The sequence below is a fragment of the Neopsephotus bourkii genome, unplaced genomic scaffold, assembly GCF_033783945.1.
Source record: "Neopsephotus bourkii isolate Nb327-2 ecotype Australia unplaced genomic scaffold, CSIRO-AGI_Nbou_v1 NB_301, whole genome shotgun sequence".
Classification (NCBI taxonomy): Eukaryota; Metazoa; Chordata; class Aves; order Psittaciformes; family Psittacidae; genus Neopsephotus; species Neopsephotus bourkii.
Genome location: NW_026900810.1, coordinates 367,608 through 386,974, shown reverse-complemented (window position 1 = coordinate 386,974; position 19,367 = coordinate 367,608). Strand labels below are relative to the sequence as shown.

The window sequence follows — 19,367 nt, the reverse complement described above, 5'->3', positions numbered from 1 at the left end:
AACCTCTTCTGTGTGAATACCTCTGTGCGTTATGCAAATAGCTCAGTTTGGCCGAAACTTTTGGCTTCTGATTTTGTCTGAGCTAAGAACTAAGTCTGGAGGTAAGATGTAAGGGTTTTAACATGGAGATTTTGAACAACTATGTGAAGAGCCTTGCCTACATGGCAATTTTCATCAAAGGATAAATCTGCATGCCAGAACAATCCTCCAGACATAGTTTATACCAGTGGCTAAGCCCCCTCTGTAGGCAAGGCTCAAGACCTACCCATGTTATAGAACACTTAGGAGGGTGAGCCAAATTACCATGCAAACAATGTTAGTATATCCCTACCCTGTGGCATGTTCCTTGCGCACAGCACACTGTGTTAGTCATAACAGGAATTCCATTTGCTGTTGTTTTGGGAGATGAAGATGTCCTTGCCCTACAGGAATATCTTGGGTTGCACATTCATGTTCCACGAACTCCTGTCTTGTTTGCAGTCACTCAGGTAAGCTTGTGGCACTGCATGTTTTTAAGATTGCCTTGGTCCTTCTGATGTAGGAGTCAGTTGCTTGTAATTTTACTGGTCTTGTAAGTTTTTTGACTAAAATATTCCATGTGCCATGACTGGTTTAATGTCTGCTTGTCAGCCAAGACTGACCAGGTATTTTTGAAAAACAGGCTAGGGAAACATACCTTATTTTTCCCTTATTAAAGATCTCTGGTGACTGTCTCTTTGGATTTGCCTCATGCCCTCTCATCCTTTGGCTTTGGAAACTGAAATCTGGCAGATATAATTTGTGTCAAGCAGGTGCCTTCTGTTATCCCCAGGGTAATCTATAGCTGGCCAACTGATAACCTTCTGAAAATAAAACCAGTATAGGACTGCAGATAGTTCACTGTAGAGATGCTCTAGAATTCGGTACCCATATCCTTTGAATACTCAGTCCACCCTGGGTACAATCTGAGCTAGGAAAAAGCAGGGATTTGGAAACTGAGAGTGCAAAAATGTCTCTTACTGGCTCACTGGTCACAGGAAGACAGAAGAGCAGAAAGTGGAAACCAAGCTGAGAGGGATTGTCTCAGTTATGACAGAAAGACAGGGAGACATGCTTGCAAGGGAAGGAGACTGGGACTGAGAGCCATAGAGGGACAGAGACACAGAACTGTGAAAGGGGTGTATGAGTGGGGAGTTGAGGTCTTTTGTGGAGGCTGAGAGGAGAAGGGTAGTTCAGAGTTTGGATCAAGGTGCTAAGGACACAGACACAGTGCAGCCAGCTCTTGGGACCATGAGAAGCATTTACAGCAGTGAAATTGAAGCAGAGCAAACTAATCTCCCTATGTGGCAGCAGCTCCACTAGCAGATCACTTAACCACCATCACATCTGTGCTCTGAATCATCTTTTTCTCTGCTGACTATATACATCAAGGGATACTAACCTGCAATACTGAAAGCTAGCCCTTGAAATATTCCCTGGAGACTGGAACAGGTATCTTATGCAAGAGCTAATAGCAAGCCATTTGCTTGAACCACTCTTCATATACCCATGCAGAAGGGTCTGAATCCAAATGACCTTTGCTTTCCTTTTGTTAAGAACAGCCTGGAGAAGAGAAGCTTTGTAGAGACCTCATAGCAGCCCTCCAGTATCTGAAGGGGGCCTACAAGGATGCCGGAGGGGGACTCTTCATCAGGGATTGTAGCAATAGGTCAAGGGGTAATGGGTTCAAACTTCAACAGGGGAAGTTCAGGTTAGATATAAGGAAGAAGTTCTTTACTGTGAGAGTGGTGAGGCATTGGAATGTGTTGTCCAAAGAGGGGTAAATGCTCCATCCTTGGCAGTGTTCAATGCCAGGTTGGAAAGAGCCTTAGATGATATGGTGTAGCATGAAGCACCCCTGCCCATGGCAGGGGACTGGAACTAGATGGTCTTAAGGTCCTTTCCAATTCAAACCATTCTATGGTTCCAACCCTTAGACTGAAAAACAACCACAGCCTGTATTGATTTGTTTAGTTGCAAAGCAGAGAGAATTATCTAAACCCATTACTGCTTAAATCTGAACTGAATATTCCCTCTTTACTGTATCTATTCTTGTCTACTGCTGGAGCTTAGCCTATGTGGATTATTACTCCTTAGTGATTGCTAGGTACTCCAACCACTACAGACTCAATGTGTATTTCACAAACTGACAATGTCATTCCCAGAAATAACCACAAGTAAACTCTGCAAAATACTTTGCTTTCTGATATGATCTTGTCCTAAGTATAGCAGCCATTAGCTTGCTTAAAATATGTTTAAATTGCAGGAAGATGGTGCATGTTCTTGGCTCTGGTTCTGCTCTGGAAAACATGATGAATGCTTTGATATAACTGCTTCACGGCTTTATTCAGACATTTGATTAAGACCTTTATATATCTTTGAACAGACTTTATTCTCATGTCTTTAAGACTTGAAATAACAGGGCAGACTAGGAGAGTCTTGTGCTTCCAATACTTCAGAAGTCTTGGCATCGCTTATAGTGATGCTCTTCTTCAGAAAAGTGAAAACGCTGATAGTGACAAGTTCTGGTTTGATGTAAGTGTTTGGGAACAAAAATTATTGGAATATAACAACAACAACAACAACAACAAAGAAAACAGAGAGGGGGAAAAAAGGAAAAAAAATATTTGTCTTTGAATAGACAGCAATCTTCTAACCATGCTATAAATGGATGTATCATTAATCTTTGCATGCTGCAGTCTGTGTAAATGGTGTTTACAAAGAGCCCATAGAGCTTGCAGTGTCCACTGGAAGAATCAAAAGGGATGCCATTACCACGTGAGACTGAAAATTTCACTGACGTTTTAGTAATCTAAATTATAATTGATTTCTAAAATAAATCAGGCAGAATGTGCTTCATAATATGATGCTGAAAGTGTAAAGGGTTATCTTAGTTTAAAAGTAAATTTGGACTTGAACTACCGTAATTTTAATGTACAGCATAAAAAGATCTGAACTACTGGAATGTGTATCCGAATTTCTCTGAAGTTAAAGTTCTTGATCCTGAGTGTGCAGACTGCACAGGCTATGTGTGGATGGCACAGCCCAAACTTTAATTTACATTTTAGCCTGTGTTAAAATTTTTAATCCAGATTGGCACTAAAAGGAGCCATATAACATGCAGGAGTGTAAGAAGCCCACACAAAGGGAACGGAGCAGAGGTGGTAAAGCATCCATATCTGCACTGAACTCCATGTGTGCTGTGCCTTTCAAGAATGCAACCCAGAATTCCTCAAAAGAGGATATTTAAAGCTTTTTTATTTTTTCCAGAGAAATGCTGCATGCAGTTTCACTACTAGGCTGAGACACTAATTAGGATCTGCAGTTTCCAAACAATCTCTTCCATGAAATATTTCTCTTCTCTCTCTATAGTCCAAGCTTGCAAACAAAGAGGATTTTCTGGCTTCTCACCAATATAAAGCTAATTATAGACAGCTTGATAATGTCTGGCAATAATCTGATCAGCTGACTCCTAGTTCCCGGACAACCTTAATGGGATGAAAAGGGAATATCAGAATGTCAGTACAGCTTTACAGCTAGTGGCTCTCATTTATTCCTCTCCAGGTACCAAAACTGCCTAAACATGCCCGTATGTTTCTGCTTGCAGGGAAACGTGTGGAAAATTAAAATCCAAACTGTACGACAGGTTGTCTCTCTCCATAGGGAGGGATTAATGCTAAATGAGGTGTGGATCCACAAATGTTTGGAGAGCCCAAAGAAAGCCACCTTTTCCAAGCAGCCTTCCCCTTCTTCTCAGCCTGTCTCTCAATTTCTAGATACCAGTTGTTCCTCCCCATCTTGCCTGCTTGGCCATGCTTTCCTTCCAGTATGTAGCATGGTCCCCTTCAGTTCTCTGCTGCTCCCGAGTCCTTCATACCTCTTCCAGAAGAAAGACCCTGCCTCCATGTTCCAATTAGCTTTTCTAGGAGAGAAAGAGACTCTCTTTCTTCAGTAGTGACTGAAGTATGCTGATGCTTCCACCGTCATGCATGCGAAGAGGTATCTAGCAGTTCTCAAAGGAGCTGCTGAGCCTGTGTCAGGCTTTTTGTGGCTGGCAGCCCACCCTGGGACTCTGCCTACTGCCATCCCTTGGAGAGCACAGGGCTGACAACAAAGAGATAAGTAACAGCTAATGTGAGCTGTCAGAACACATCAGTTTGAATTTAGTCTGTGATAGGTTGATCAATCTTGAAGATAAAGGAGAAACAGTAGACATTGCATATCTTGGCTTTTACACTACTCAAATGACAAATTTTAGTGACATTTTCTTGAGTAAATTGGAGGACCACAGTCTAAATGAATAGACTTAATTCTGTTAACAAAGTGAAAGACAATATTAAGTAGGGTTCTGCACTGATCTGTCCTAGGCCCCATGGTATTTGGTATTGTCAATAAAGACCTAAATGACAGACTGCAGACTGTCTTGTCAATTTGCAGATAAAACCAAGATGTGAGGAGCTGACATATGTTGGAAAACGGGTAGAATTCCAAAGAATGCCCACAAACTGGTCATGTCCTGATAAAGATAGGATGTAATTCAACAGGGGCAAGATAAATGTAACACAATTAGGCAGGAAAAAAAGACCAAACAAAACCCACTGTGTAAGTATACCAGGGAAACAGAGAGCGCAGAAGACAGAACATAAGGCCTCAAGAAAACAGTGAGGGAAGATAGGCTAACAGTGTTCATATATGTAAAAAGAACAAAAAAAACCAAAACCCAACCCTGTAATGCTAAGAACAGTATATTCAGGATACAATCTGTTCTTCTTATACTCTGGAAGTAAGAACAAGGCTTATGTTTCAGCTAGGAAGAACTTTCTAGCAGTGAAGCATTGAAATAAACCACTTGGGGAACTTCTGAAGGATCCTAGCTTTACAATTGTTTAAGAACAGCTTAACTAAAAGTTATCTGGGACATATCTTATCTGTACCTTTGAACCACACATGGGTATGGATGGAAGACTCAAATGGTTCAGAGCTGTTCAGCTCTGATTTTGTTATTGATTGCCCTGAAACACTCGGAGCATGAACAGTCCTAAGCTCTGCTTGACGGCTGGCGTTTACTGCTAATTCCTATCAGAAGGTTCAGTTGGAGGGCATCCGAGCAAGATCCTGGCCAGGCATGTGGATATGCTAGCATTTAAGTAACTTCTAATTTCCAGGACTGCAGCTCTTTAGGAGTGTTAATTATTTTGAAATTATTATTCCTTAAGGTACTTTAAGGCAAATTTGTGGTGATTTATTACTTCTTTTTTTTTTTTTTTGTGGGGGGGGGGGGGGAATGGGTCACAAACCAGTGATATAGTATTGCAGTTTTCCTTCAGAGGAACAAAGCTTTACAAAGTAAGAAATTTCAGCAAACTTTTCATGTGATCCTCATAGCTTCTGTTTTGAAAGAGTATTTTGACCTACCAGTTCCTGTAGTTACTGGTACTTCAAATCAAAACCAAGATTACTGAAAATTCTTAGATATGGTACTATTAAAAAGGTAGTTAAAACCTATGTGTCCAGCAAACAAGAATTGTTTGCGGAAGCCAAAATCTGCCCCCAGCTTCGTACCAGCAAATCTTCATTCTAAAAAATGAAGGGCTTAAGGTGGATCTGACAGTAGCCTTCCAATATCTGAAGAGGGCCTACAAGGATGCTGGAGAGGGACTCTTCATCAGAGATTGTAGTGATAGGACAAGGGGTAATGGGTTTAAACTTAGATCTATGGAAGAAGTTCTTTACTGTGAGGGTGGTGAGGCACTGGAACAGGTTACCCAAGGAAGTTGTGAATGCTCCATCCCTGGCAGTGTTCAAGGACAGGCTGGACGGAGTCTTGGGTGACATGGTCTAGTGTGAGGTGTCTCTGCTCATGGCAGGAGGGTTACAACTAGATGATATTAAGGTCCTTCCAATCCTAACCATTCTATGATCTTCATATTGTATTGCCTAATCTCCATACCTTTGATTTTCCCAGCCAGAAGAGTAGGAGTGAAGCCCTAGCAAAGCACTAGTAGAGCAAGAGCTTCAGTCAGCTTTCAACTGCTAGATCATTTTGATTCTATAATAGCCATAAATACTAGCTCCTTCTGAAGCTGCATTAGAAGAGATGGAAGTCCCTTTTGTTTGTTTTTGCCAAGGCTGTTACTGTTGATCTGCCAGGTTAAAACCCCTGGAGGTTTTGTCCTCTCTGACTTTATCTAGTAAACTTTGACCTGTCTCAATCTTTTAAAATCAGTACTCATGTAGTCCAGTCTAGTCCAGCCAATATGACTTTTGCCTTCAGATCTACTGTTCCAGTTGCTGTTTATTCCACTGCTTTTTTCTCCCTGTTTGCTTTCGTTCACCTTGTGTTGCTTTACTCTCTTACTGTGGCACCTGATCTACGTCATAGCCTTTCCTCCTCTGGCCTCCTGCTGCTATTGACACCCACTGGGGGAATCTGGTCCATTGAGTTGTTTTCACAGGGGAAAAGTACATAGAATTTTATCAGAGATCAGCAACATTAAATGATAACAACCATCTGGTAGGTGCCTGGAATTCAACAGCAATCCATCTCTAACAGGTGCTGTCAAATATTTTATCATTCTTACTAGAACATATTACACAATGAAATTAAGGCCTTAATGGGTTGACAGGGTTTTTTTTTTAAAAACCATCTGAGACAAGGAGGTGATTAAATAGGGAGAAGCTTTGGAGGAAGTGATGGATTACAAGCTGCCTTCTCTACTGAAGGGTAAAGCATCTTCTGCTCAGTGGTTCAAACAACTGACAGCAGGACTATGAAATGCAGCTGGAACAGCTTGAAGGCTCCCAAATGAAGTCACTGACGGTTGTGCATGTCACGACTGCCTCAAGCCTGGCTTACTGCAGCATGTCCAGTCCGGGATGAAAGCTAGCACTTTATCCTGTACCACAAACAAGGCATGGTGACATGGTTGCATGACATCTGTGTGCTGTGCCCTGTGGTGGCTCACAGTTCACCTTCTGGGACACATGAAAGAGCTGACAATTAGAGTCTGCTAAGGAGTGGAGAGCAGGCTGTCTCTGAGCCACCTCCTTGTGTATTCACACCATGTATAACTGATTGGAACTGAAATGCTTTTGGTTTTCCCTTGAACCTTGCCAGATGAGACTTTTCAGCTAGGGAAGATGGTCAAATGGCAAGAAGGAACATTTCCTTCATTAAAATAGTAACACATTCATGTGCTTTATCCAGATCCAGTGTAGCCCCAAGCCTTTCCATTTTAATGATGTTTTGAAAAAGAGAGAAACCTTTATAGCCTCTTGTGGCAGGGATGGAGCAGAGAACTGACAGAATCAAAGATCAAGAGGATGCCCAAATCAACTGTTGTCTATCTAACTGAAGAGACATAGCTATAAAACAAAGTTCTCAACTTCATTTTCTTTAAATAAATGCACTAAACAAGCTTACAGAAAAGACTGGTTTGTCAGGAACAGCGCCAGTTGATCCTGGCTGTGTCAGGCTGTATCACCTGGCTGAGCTTTGACAGATGATGTAAAGTGAGCTTAAGCATCACCCTTTCATGTAGATGGGCCTCTAGTGTTCTTGACTCTTTGCTGCTCTCCATTTGTACCTTATAAACTTAGTACCATTGAGACATCTGTCTCTCAAATCCAGTTGGCCAACAGGTTTGAAAGTTATTGAGAGGAGGACTGACAGGCCACAGGAAACAGACTTGTCATGACTAATTTCCTTTGGAGATCAGGCTGAAAATGAATAAACTAAAAACCAGAGGGATGATTCAGTATATTATTTTCTTGAAAAAGTCAGGGGTTTAACTGTGCAGGAGCAAAAGCCAATCCTTTAATAAGATGTCTTCTCTTTAATATAAACTGTGGTAAAGTGCTTCAGGTAAAGATCTCTGGTCATTCACAAACCCATCATAAACCATGTCTGTGCAATGCATTGCTGTTGTGCAAGAATTTTAGGCAGCACCCACGTGTGATTTGGAGTACACGGAGGGTAACTTCCACCCCAAGCAGAGAGCTTGTTTCCAGGCACCAGGAACACTAGAATCATTGCATTGAATCAGGCCACTAATAAAATTCCCTCTCTTGACTGTGCCTTTACAGTTCAGCTAGGGAAGATGAAAAACCAGCATATTATGTGGTGGCTAAAGAAGCTGAAATGGGTTGCCCTTACAAGCATATTGGTAAGACCACTAGTAGAATACCTCAGGAATTAAATTCAGAATTGAGCTTGTTGTTAATACCCCAATGTAAAAGTAGGGGTGTCCTACTGACTGTGAAGTTGGAAGGTACTGTCAAAAGGGACAAGAACAAAAATGTGACAAAAAAAGAACCACATCACCTAGTACACAGCAGTAAATTTACCTGGGATGGAAGCTGGTAAACCAAATTTAAGACCATGCTTTTTGGGACTACTAAGACTTTCTGCTAGATTGTGAACTCATGAGCTGGAAACAACCAAAGAGGAAAAGGATGTGAATATGCTTGCTGATCACAGGATGACTGAGTCATTTATATGACATGGCCGTGGAAATGAAAATCCCAGAGAAGTTTATTCTTAAATCCAAACCAGTTAGCAGTGGTTATCAAGCATGAAAATATAATATTTGCTTTACAGTTCTTATCCTGTCTAATACAGCAGTGAATGTTCTGATTAGTTATGTGTCTAAGCCTTCTTTTCTAACCTTATTAGGTTCTTTAATGCCATGACACCTTCTGGCACTGTACTCTCAAGTTAATCAGCCCTGAGTTTTAAAAATTATTTTGTATTAATCTATTAATTTAATTTACCTCCACCACCACATACGAGCAAAGCTCCTAAGCTGCCTCAGTTTGAGCTCTGTCACAATAGAGGATGTAAAAAGGAAAATGAAAGCATTTTCTTTGTACTTCCAATATAGGTATCTATAGCACAGTATCTTGTGCTGTTCTGGTTTCCTTGCAACATGAATGCACTATCATGTCTTAAGCAATTAATCACTGTAAAGCATTTAAGAGGATAGTAATCTAGGATTTGAATTATGGTAGTATTAAAAAATATGGTGACTAAAGGAGTTGAGGCTTAACTTTGCATCATGCTGTTTGATGAGAGAATCGTTGCCACAGGCATTGAGCAGAGATTCTGATTTGATTCTTTTTGGAACACTACACAAGAAAAAAGGTGCCTTTGCAGAACAAAGGCTAGGGCTGACTTACGATGGCTTTCCAGAGCATCATAACAAGACCCCTTCCCTTATCCTTCTACTTTTGCAAGATCAACTGGGTAAGGTGATGGCCTTCCCAGGCAGCTCCTGTTTGGGAAAGGCTACTGTCATTCCATGGATTTGTTCTCTGAAAGAGTGGATAAAATATAATTCTGCCCTCTCCCTCTCTAGGAGCAAGAGTTGAGCCAGAAGGTGAATTCTCACAGCTTCTTCCCTGCAGCTGGTTGAAAGATCTTTCTTTATATCATAAAGATGCTTTTCATATCAGGGTGAATTTGTGGATTAGATGCCAGCTGTAGGGGTAGCACAGCCCACATGTCAGCCCAGGAATAGCCAAAGGAAGCACTAAAGGTCTGACATAAATGCTGAGTCCCAGACACTTCCTCTGTTTTCAATTTGCTTCTAGGAGTAAATTTCCTCTCCCACTCACTATACTGGGGAACGTGGGAAGGATACCCCACTGCTTGTTTTGTATTCTGCTCTCCATCTGCTTCAGGTAGCAGTAAACAGCTCTGCTGCCCATAGTCGAGAGTTAAGTCTTTCCAGTTGGAAAAGACTTAGGATAAGCAGCATCCAACTGGGCTGACCTGAAATGAGGCTAAGCCTCACAGATGCATCAGATGGGTAGCACATTTCCACCACTACCTGATTAGTCCTGCTTTACACAATAAGGTGATTTACAGCAAGGTACATAGCTCACTTGAGTCTCCGTGAGTAGGAAATGAGCTGTTTAGATGTCTCTGATGTGGCCAGGCCAGAATAATACCAGAAGTGTGAAAACTGATAGCTGTAATCAGGGCATCACAGGAGCTTTGGAATGAAAATTTGGGAGTTTGGTGGCTCTTTGCTGGCTGACCCAGGTGCTCCTTTCTAGCAGCTCCCAAGCAACTAGATCGACAGCTGGATTAGCAGAGTTTTGCTGCCTGCCACTCTGCTATGAAAGGACTTGCTGTTGCCATCGATGCAGAACAATCTACATGACAGCCCCCTAAACTGGCAGCAAGTAAGTGCAATGGGCAGTGCTGCTACTAAAGACAGAAAGGGAATACTGAACAGTGGCTAGAAAAATCTGCTTTAGAATGGCAGAGATTTGACCTGTCAAACATGGATATGTTGGAGAAGGAAAAATGTTGTAGCCTTGCAATGAATAATCAGTGTCCTGCACCCTGAAAGGCTTACGTGGCAGTGTAAGAAAGGTGTTCTTTCCACCTAGGGACATGTACAGAGTTGCAGTTCCTGCCTTGTTGACGGTACATATAAGTGAATAGGATGGAGAAGTCATGATAGTCAGGAGCCCGGGACTTGGGACTTATCAAGCAATCCTGGGTTCTTTGGCAAACAGATCCATAACTGCTAGAGGTACAAACAGCATGAGATTGTTTGTTTCCCACCCCTCAGTTCCTGTTGGGAGGCTATTGCTGAACGATTTAGGGATGGTGACTTACACATGGCTTTCAGGATTAGTATGTGGTGTTGTGATGGGCAAAGCCGTGATCATGGCTACATAGGACAAGCAAGTGTTAAAATTCATGCCCCTAATAGGAGAATTTGATAATTTTATCAAGATGACTGACAGAGGATGTGAAGATAGGGAATACAGTCACATGCTTGAACATGTACACGCTGTTTTAGAGAGGTGCTCCTCCTTGTTATACATAAACAGGAAAGCAACACCAACAGACTGGCTTCCTGCAGGTGTCACAGCCAGAGATGGGCCTTGCGGAGAACCAGGAAGAGAGAGAAGGTCCAACCTGCACTAATATACTGCAGGTAAAATCAGCTCAAAATAATCAGGCACAACAAGGTGCTGTGGCACAGAGTAGGAGAACAAAGGGGATGAGAGAACCTCACTGGAAGAAGAAATGGGGGAAGTCTGTAAAGGGACAAAATTCTGGGAGGTCAGAAAGTCTAACTAAGTGCATTGCAACTGAAGTACAGGAATCCAAAGGGTAAGGGCACAGACTGCATAAGAAGCCTTGCCTCCTGAGCTGAGAAATATGATGGGAGAAGAGGGTACATGGGACAAAGCCAAGGAGAAGCAGATGGTGCTATCCAGCCTATGAGCCTCAGGGTGATGTTGTGTCAAGAATTTTGGAGAGTGGGGAGAATGGAGTGGATTTTGAAGTTAAGAGCGTGACATTAGCTATTGCCTATGGATAGTAACAGATGAGGTCTGGCACATCAAACTATGACAGCTAAATATCATAGCTCCCAGCTGTCACTTCTACATTGGGTTATCATGGAGAGAAAACGTGACTGTACCCAATTAATTTCTATGAATTGTCTTAGTGTTGTTTCTAGTGCTGTCCTAAATTCCAAATGGCTATGCTGAGATGGACTTATTTGCTCCTACCCCACTTTCAATGGTAGGCATTCGCAGCTGCCTTGGTAAGCGTAAAAGAACAGCGTCCTACCACCACCTCCCAGCTTCACACAAGTGAGTATGCTCCAGCTGAAGTCACCTTCAGTGATTCCAGCAAAGCTTCCAGAAACTGACTGTACAACCTTTGTTAAAGAGAACAGAATAGTAATGTTCCATGCCATCAGAAGATTTACCTGCATTCATCGATCAATGTCCTAAGCTGTTTCCTATCCAGGATGGAGTGCAGGAATGAGCAAAAGGAGACAGATTCCTGAGCAGCCATTTGTAACAACTTTCTAGTTAATGGTAGTTAATATTGACTCTTTTTCGGAGCATTTTTAACTCTGTGTTAGTCTATTATGTTAGACTTATATGGTCGCCTGAGTAATCTGGGAACATGATTTTTAACAGTAATCTTTCTTCTATATAATTTTCTCATCCATGAAATAAAAGGGAAGAATATAAATAGCCAGTAAATTTCTCAAAACTTCATTATGTATTTTCTCTCTTTCTTCATTTTGCTTCCTCAGTCTCATAGTCTTTTGTTTGTTGTTTTCTGTGAGATGGCACAATGTCAAGAAGAAACCGGGACCTGGCAACATTTAGACCTCCCCTTTTATTTATACTGTTTACTTTAGTGTTTCTTTCCTCACAGCAGCTTCTTTAACAGGCATGCATTAGATCTCATCCTAAAATCCTAATGTGAAAACTTCTGATGGCCCTTCATTCTCGGAGCACCAGTTGCCCTGCTCAGAGGACACTGATGAGAAACTGGAGATGTACTGCTGAACTGGGAAGCAGTTCTAGGAGAAAGGCCAGAGAAAACAGGTCTGGAGTTGGGTTAGAAATTCCTGGGTCTGAGGCCAATTGAACAGGAAGAGCAGAAGGATGCTCCATGTGCTGAACCATGAAGAGGTGGTCCAGCTCCCAGGAAAGGAGGTAACCATGAAACTCATGAGTGCATTTCACAACAGACTAGGAACCAGCTTTGGTTTTGTTTTTTTGAATCAGCTGAACCATCTTCAGCATAACACTGATGGAAACCTGTGTAAGAGCCTGTGATTCATTGTGGACTTTCGCTGGAGGACACTCTAGGACAGCATTTCAGAAGAGGATGGAGCAAAGCTGGCAGCATGTGCTGCTACAGAACTCTGAGAAAACATATCACTGTTCTCAAGGTGGAGAACAACCAGTACTCTTGAGATAAACAAATTAACCACCAGTCTGGTCTTGAAGAAGCCTTGTGATTTTTGGTATCTCCTGCTTCAGCCCCCATGGTAAGCTGTAGCTAGACTTGGGTGGATCTCAGCTCACCCAGACTGCAGCTCCTTGCAGCAGTCTGGCCAGCAGATCTGTACCTTCTCAGTACTGTGTTTTGTTTCAGGCAAATGGTGACAAGGTCAGCTGGAACAGGCTCTCCTCATGCAAAGGGGATTTAACATGTGGTAGAAGTGGCTGCAGAAAAACCCCACCAGAGCCTCAAGTTTTGAAGAAGCTTGGGAAGAATAGTGGTGTATATAGAGGAAAACACATCTCCTGACTCCATAAGAGGGACGTTATCAGACATGTATCACTTAAAACAAGTTCGGTGGCAACTTGACATCCTTTCTCTTCATCCCTCCTCCTCCCCTAGTATCTGGATGTATTTCCAACCTATCCTCTCAATGTACAAGAAAATCCCTCAACAGAGAGAATTTTGATCTCCAAAATAAAAGGGAATAGTAGGTAAATATTGAGTATTTCTAAAGAATAGCTCTTGACAATGGCTCTTCAAATCCCACTTTTTTCTTAAGTACGTCAGGGTTTGGGCCTATCACTAAAAAACCCACACATAGTTATCTGTGTTTATTCTCTGCTGCAGTGTCACCTACCAGGAGCAGTAATTACATCAGGCCTGTAAAACAGCATACTCCCATACACTCTGGCTGACCATAGTGTTGGGAAACTCCCACCCCCCCCCCCAGTCCATGAAAGTGCAGACCTGCTCTGTTTGTTGCTGTCTTTCTTTCCCACTGCAGAGCATCCTTACAGAGGGTGTTTTTTGTTGATGCAACGCAAAAAAAAACCCTTCACATCAAACAACAATCCAAGGCTGCTTTAACACCCACAGCACCACATGTCCTGGTAGAGTCTGTACTTGTTAACGGCTATATACTGAGACGGGATTTTAGCAGAGGCTCCTTGTCAGGAGTCCTAGTGGGTGGTCAGTGGAGACAAGTTTTAGTTTTACCAGCTTTTCTCACATTTAGTTACATTTCTGCTTGTATTAAGTGTTATAAGTATTTTTACTTGGATTTCCCAGTGAGATTGCTCACCAAAGTCTGTGCAACTGGTGATGTTTGGGAGCTAGAGATCAGGGGTGCTTAGGAGGTTCCTACGGTGCTAGAAATGCCATGTTTTGTGGGACTGTCACTATGGCCTTCACATAGTAATGAATGGTACCAGTGCACACTTCTGCCAGTGTAGAAAAACCTCATTATCCAGGCTGAGATGCATCTTGCATGGCTACACTTTTAAATACCCTGTGCAGGCTATGTGTGCCCTCCTGCCAAGACTCCTATAGTACACTAAACACACCTGAATGGGGACATAAACACATTTTATTTGCATTCATGTTTTTAACAAAGCCGCTCAGTAACCCCAAGTAGTCATAAATGCAGACATATAAACTGAGGTTTGAAGAATGGAAAGATCTGGTGAAGATAATACAACTGGTTAGAGCAGAAGAGGAAGATTAGAAACACAGATCCCCCAGCACCACTCCTGATCCCCAGTTCTCCCTCTGGTTCTGTTTCTCCTCCCAGGATTAGCTCTTGCATTTCTGCCTACTTAGGAAAACCAACAAAGGTTTGCTTATCACACTGCAACATTCCCTCATAAGAAAAGGTTAAAACTATGCTTACTCTTAGCATTTTGCTGCCTTGGTATGACTAGGACTTGTTTTTTTCTGCAGAGCAGACATAGCCCTTTTGACCCTGTAAACTTTTAGGCAATACTGCTGGAATAAAATAACCATTGTGTTCCATCAGAGTAATGGTTGCATTTGTAGTAGGTAAATAATCCCTACCTGCATGCATTATATAAAGTATTTAAGCTTGTTCTAGACCAAAGATACTGTAGGAATAGAAAGGCAACTAAGACCTGAGGGATATTTGGCCAGTCGCTTTTCTGAAGGCGTTTTTTATACAGTCATCTTCTTTAGAAAGAACATGTTTGGGGAAACCCAGTTGAATGCACCATAAGGATGAGACTGCGGTCCCTGTTCTTTATTTTTCAATAGGGCTGAGTGAGAGAAAAAGAGGTCAAGTGACTTCCTCAAGGTCACAGATCATCAGTTACTGAGTCATAAAGAAAGGACTGTTTGCCTTACAACCCTGCATTCATTCTGCAAGGCTCTATGCTGCTGGTAGGCTTTATCTTTGCCTTCCCTAGCAATTTCTGGGAGCCTTGACCATGCTGCTGCACTTGCCTCTGGTGACATTTATCAGAGACACTTGTGGTAAGATGAAGGATTATCAGCAGGCCCATATAAGAACATGGTAGGCAAAACCCTTGGAGCTTAAACTGAAGCCTAGCTAGCAGCTTAGTAAAAGAAATACAAGCAGTACTGCCAATGGCAAGCAGTGAAAATCCTGAATTAAAATGTAAAACCAAAAATAAAATAATTAGAGTTCAAAACCCAGGATCTGGGATCCTTTGAAATATGCTAAATAGTTTAGGTTTGGGGGTGCCACTCAGCTCCACAAGACAGGACCTCACAAAACACACCAAACGCTGTGGGGCTCCAATGAAAGAAAAGAGCTGGCCACCATACCTCACGGTAAGAGAACTGCCTGCTGAAGATGCTCTATAAAAGAAGTGGAGCTAAACGCCAATCTGTGTGCAGGTTTGTGCCTAAATTTACATTCTGCGAGGCAATACAGGCACTGACAACAGTTTACTGTTTGCCCACGTTCTTACTCATATAATCAGTCAGATTAAAACAAAAAACAACCCCAGCCTTGACCCATGAGAGTGCCCCAAATCCCCTTTGGGTGCATGTTTCTCACCTACTTCTTTGGCTAAATGCATATTTACCTAAATATAGTCGATGCCCTCCTCTGACCGGTATGCTGCTTCTAAACAAGTGTGTGTGTGTGTGTGTGCGCGCGCGCGCATCTGTATCAGTAACACAAAACACCTCTGACAGGTGGATGTGTGGTGGCCACATGACAAATGACAGTTCAAAAGCAAGGTGGGCTTCTTAAATGCTAAGCTTAGAGAGTAAGCGGAGGTGCTAAGAGAACTTGATAGCAAGGACACTTGGATGGCAGCTGCTAATGCTACTGGGTACATATCAGAGCTAAGGGAAAACTGCTTTCTCTAGAATTAACATGTAGTGCTGCTATGCTCGCTGCACTATGCAGATTTATTTATTTTAAAAGCAGCTTTAGGCACCCATTCAGTGTTCAGAAGCAAACACCCCTGCTCACGACAAATAGCACTTTTGCTCACAACAAATAACACTGATTTCAACCCTAACAGTATGCGCTGGTGCCCCTGCCCACTGTGTGAAGAAATGGGTGGCTTCTGCTGCACCACACTTAGAAAATGAAGTCCCACTGCTGCACCTCTTGAAGTTGCCATTAGAAAGACATACTAATTATTGTAACATTTCTGGGGAAACTCCCTCCCCACTCTTCCCTTCAGACATGAATTCATGGATGCTCCTGCTAGAATCGGAGCTCTGGGACTGGGATAGGAGTAGCAATACTGCAGTTCCAGCTTAACTGCACACTCCCCTCTCCATCATACAGGGCATTTCTTCAGCATTGCTTGCAGACAGCCCAGCAGACAAACATGAAGCTACGCATTTCTGAGACAAATGCCATTCTCTGCTTGGTGCATGCCATCTACTGAAAACATGTGACAACTGCCTGTGCAAAGTGACAGCTTGACCTGCTGTGAGGTTATCCCAGGAAAAGCACTTGCTTGCAACTCCAGGGTTAATTATGCTCATCTCCCCCTGTGTTCACACTGGTTAAATTTAGGGAAAAATCTGTTCCAATCTACGTTAAAGATGGAGCATGTTTCTCACACTGACTGCTACTGCTGACAAGATCCAATACAACCAACAGCAAAAAAAAACCCACATCCCCATACACACCCAGAACAGTAAATAGATGAGCTGGACAATGACCATTGCACAGGACAACTTCATCAGCAGGAGCAGACACATTCCTAGGAAGTGGAACCTGTGTACCCAGCAGAAAGTGCCACAGAAACAAATCCCATCCCTCCTCCTTCATTTACCTTCTACCTAACATGTCTCATTTGTATCTAGCAGAGATACTGCCTGTGAGTACTTTTTCAAGCCCAGAAACTCGCCAAGCTATATTGTTCAGAAGATTATAGGCTCTTAGCACAACCCTGTACAAACTAAATGATCCTTACCAAATATAACGGATTTTAATAAGCCCATGAACAGAAATTCGGAAAAAGACAAAATTACAGCTTTGCATTCTGGTATCGCTTTGGAATCTCACCTGCCTTTCCCTCCATGCCATTTCAACAGGCTTTTGAAGGAACAGTATTGGAAAACATGATGAAAGGGAGCTAAATTGTGCCCCCCATTACATTCCAAAAGACATATCAAGTACAACAGATTGGCATGGATTAAGACAAGAGAAGATGCTGGCTTGGTATTTTAAACCATTTGCTTTATTCTGCACCTATTTTTTTTTGCACTAGACAACAGGAAACAAAGCTAACCAACTCTGTGTAGAAGCCCAAAAGCCAAGTGATGGTGACTGCTGACACACTAACATCCTGATTTTCACCATTTTTTCCTCCAAGGATATAAAGGGTAATGAGTGATCTGTCATCCTTTTGGAAAACATCAGAGCTTTATTAAGGTTGACATTTTGTGCACCTTGCCCAGGTTATGAACGCTCTCCTCCCTGTACACACCTAGGCATGATTTCTTGTTTTAGAGATACTTTCAGGCTTTGAAAGAAAAAAATCCATGAGATGCTAGGGGCCAAAAATAACCCCTGATCCTGCAGCTCTTGCTTGGGCAAAGACCCTTGAAGTCAACAGGAGTCCTGTCTTTGTAAGGACTTCAGAATCCAACTACAAAGTAGTTAACCCCCCCACTGCTCCCCTCCATCTTCCTGCAGCACTTGTTCTAAACAGATAGCAGGGAGCAAAGGGAGAGATGATCAAATGTCTACTAACCACAGTGATGCCTGGCAGCTAGCGTGAAGCCAGGACTACATTTGCTTTCAACTTTCATGGCTAAGAGGGGAAAAAAAATCTTTTTATATCTAGTACTATTTGGAGCTATTGCAGTGGCGCCCAAACCCTTCCCCTTCCTTACATCAGATGTGGTAAAAGGAGTCTTCCCTCCCTGTAATACTGTTAATTACAGACACCCGAACGGGAGCTGCGGTGAAGGCACTGAAGGACATCTCGGCTGAAGATAAAAAGCAGCCCGCAATCGCGGCCGGCCCACGACCCACAATTTCTTAAGTCTGAACGTCCCACGGCCGCGCCGTGTCCTCCCCATCACCTATGGCCCGGGGCAAGGCACGGGGACCAGCCAGCGGGGAAGGGCCGGAGCCGAGCCCCAGGGTGAGGGGCGGCCGAGCCTGAGCTCCCCACCCAGCCAGCGCTACCTGGAGCAGCAGGCAGCGAGAGGGGCACTGGCAGCCCTTCTGCGCCCGGCGTGAGAGCAGCGATGAAAATGGAAGGCAGAGGAAGGAAAGGAGATGAAATGAGCAGAGAAGTGAGGCAGCGCTGCTCTGCGGAGGGGAAGGGAGGGCTGCCGGGGAAGGTGTGGGGTCCCCGCCGCCCCTCGCCCCGCGGCCCCGCTGACCTGCCAGGCTGTTGTAGCAGTCAACCTCGATGGCCTCCACCGCCTGCCGCTGCTCCTCGCTGAGCCCGGCAGCGGCGGCAGCGGAGGGAGGGCGCTGCCCGGGCGGCTCCTGGCTCAGCAGCAGCAGCAGAGCCTTGAGCTCCAGGAGGGCGCGGTGGTACTTGCCGATGGCCTCCCGGAATTTCTTGTCCTTGTAGCACTGCGCCCCTTCGCTCTTGAAATCCAGAGCCCGCCCGATGAGCTCGCCCGGCTCCGCGCTGCCCGCCGCCGCCGCCGCCCGCGGCTGGGCTCCCCCGGCGGGGCCGAGCCCATCGCCCGCCCCGCGGCCGCCGGCGTTCAGCTTCCCCGCCGCCGGGCTCGCCCTCTCCATGGCCGCGGCGCCGCCCGGCTCCCACGCCGCCCTACGCGGGCGATGCCGCCGCGCTCCCGGCCTTGCCCCCGCGCCGCTGCCCGGCTCCGCCGCCCGCTCCCATCCTCCGGCGGCCGCCGCTCCTCCTTCCCCTCCGCCCCGCAGCCCGCCCCGGGGGCGCCCGCCCCTGCCCGCCCCCGACACCAGCCGCCCGCCGCGGGCCCCGCCGCTACCCCCGCCCGGCAACGGGGTGTCCTGGCCCCGCTCCTTGTGCCGAGTGTGTGCCTGGCCGCTCTGCTCCCACACCGGCCAGACCCACAGATTCCCCCACCCCGACGTCTACAGCTCCCTGTATCCGAGCCTCTTCCCCTCCCGGTGCCTCACCCTGCTGCATCCATGTCCCTGTCTGCAGGCTGGGATCCCATCTCCTCCATTCCCCTTCTCATCCCAATTTCCCTTATCCCTTTCCTCTCCCGGATCCCACCAGTGGCCATCCACCACCTACAGCTGCTCATAGTGCCTCAAGGTGTTTTGCAGTGTGTGAACTCCATATTGCAGGGCAAACAAGTGCAGGGCAAACAAGCCTACTGTGTCCTC

At 44.4% G+C, this 19,367-nt stretch overlaps 1 protein-coding gene across 1 annotated transcript in view; it reads right to left on the bottom strand.

The window, feature by feature from the left end:
• The window catches only part of TTC9 (tetratricopeptide repeat domain 9), a 29,145-nt gene extending 10,339 nt beyond the window's left edge, over positions 1-18,806 (bottom strand). Inside the window, exon 1 of the mRNA XM_061347138.1 lies at positions 18,422-18,806. Within this exon, the coding sequence (XP_061203122.1) occupies positions 18,422-18,791 (370 nt within the window). The 5' untranslated portion in view covers positions 18,792-18,806. The remainder of the gene's footprint in view (positions 1-18,421) is intronic.
• Between the last annotated feature and the right edge of the window lie 561 nt (positions 18,807-19,367).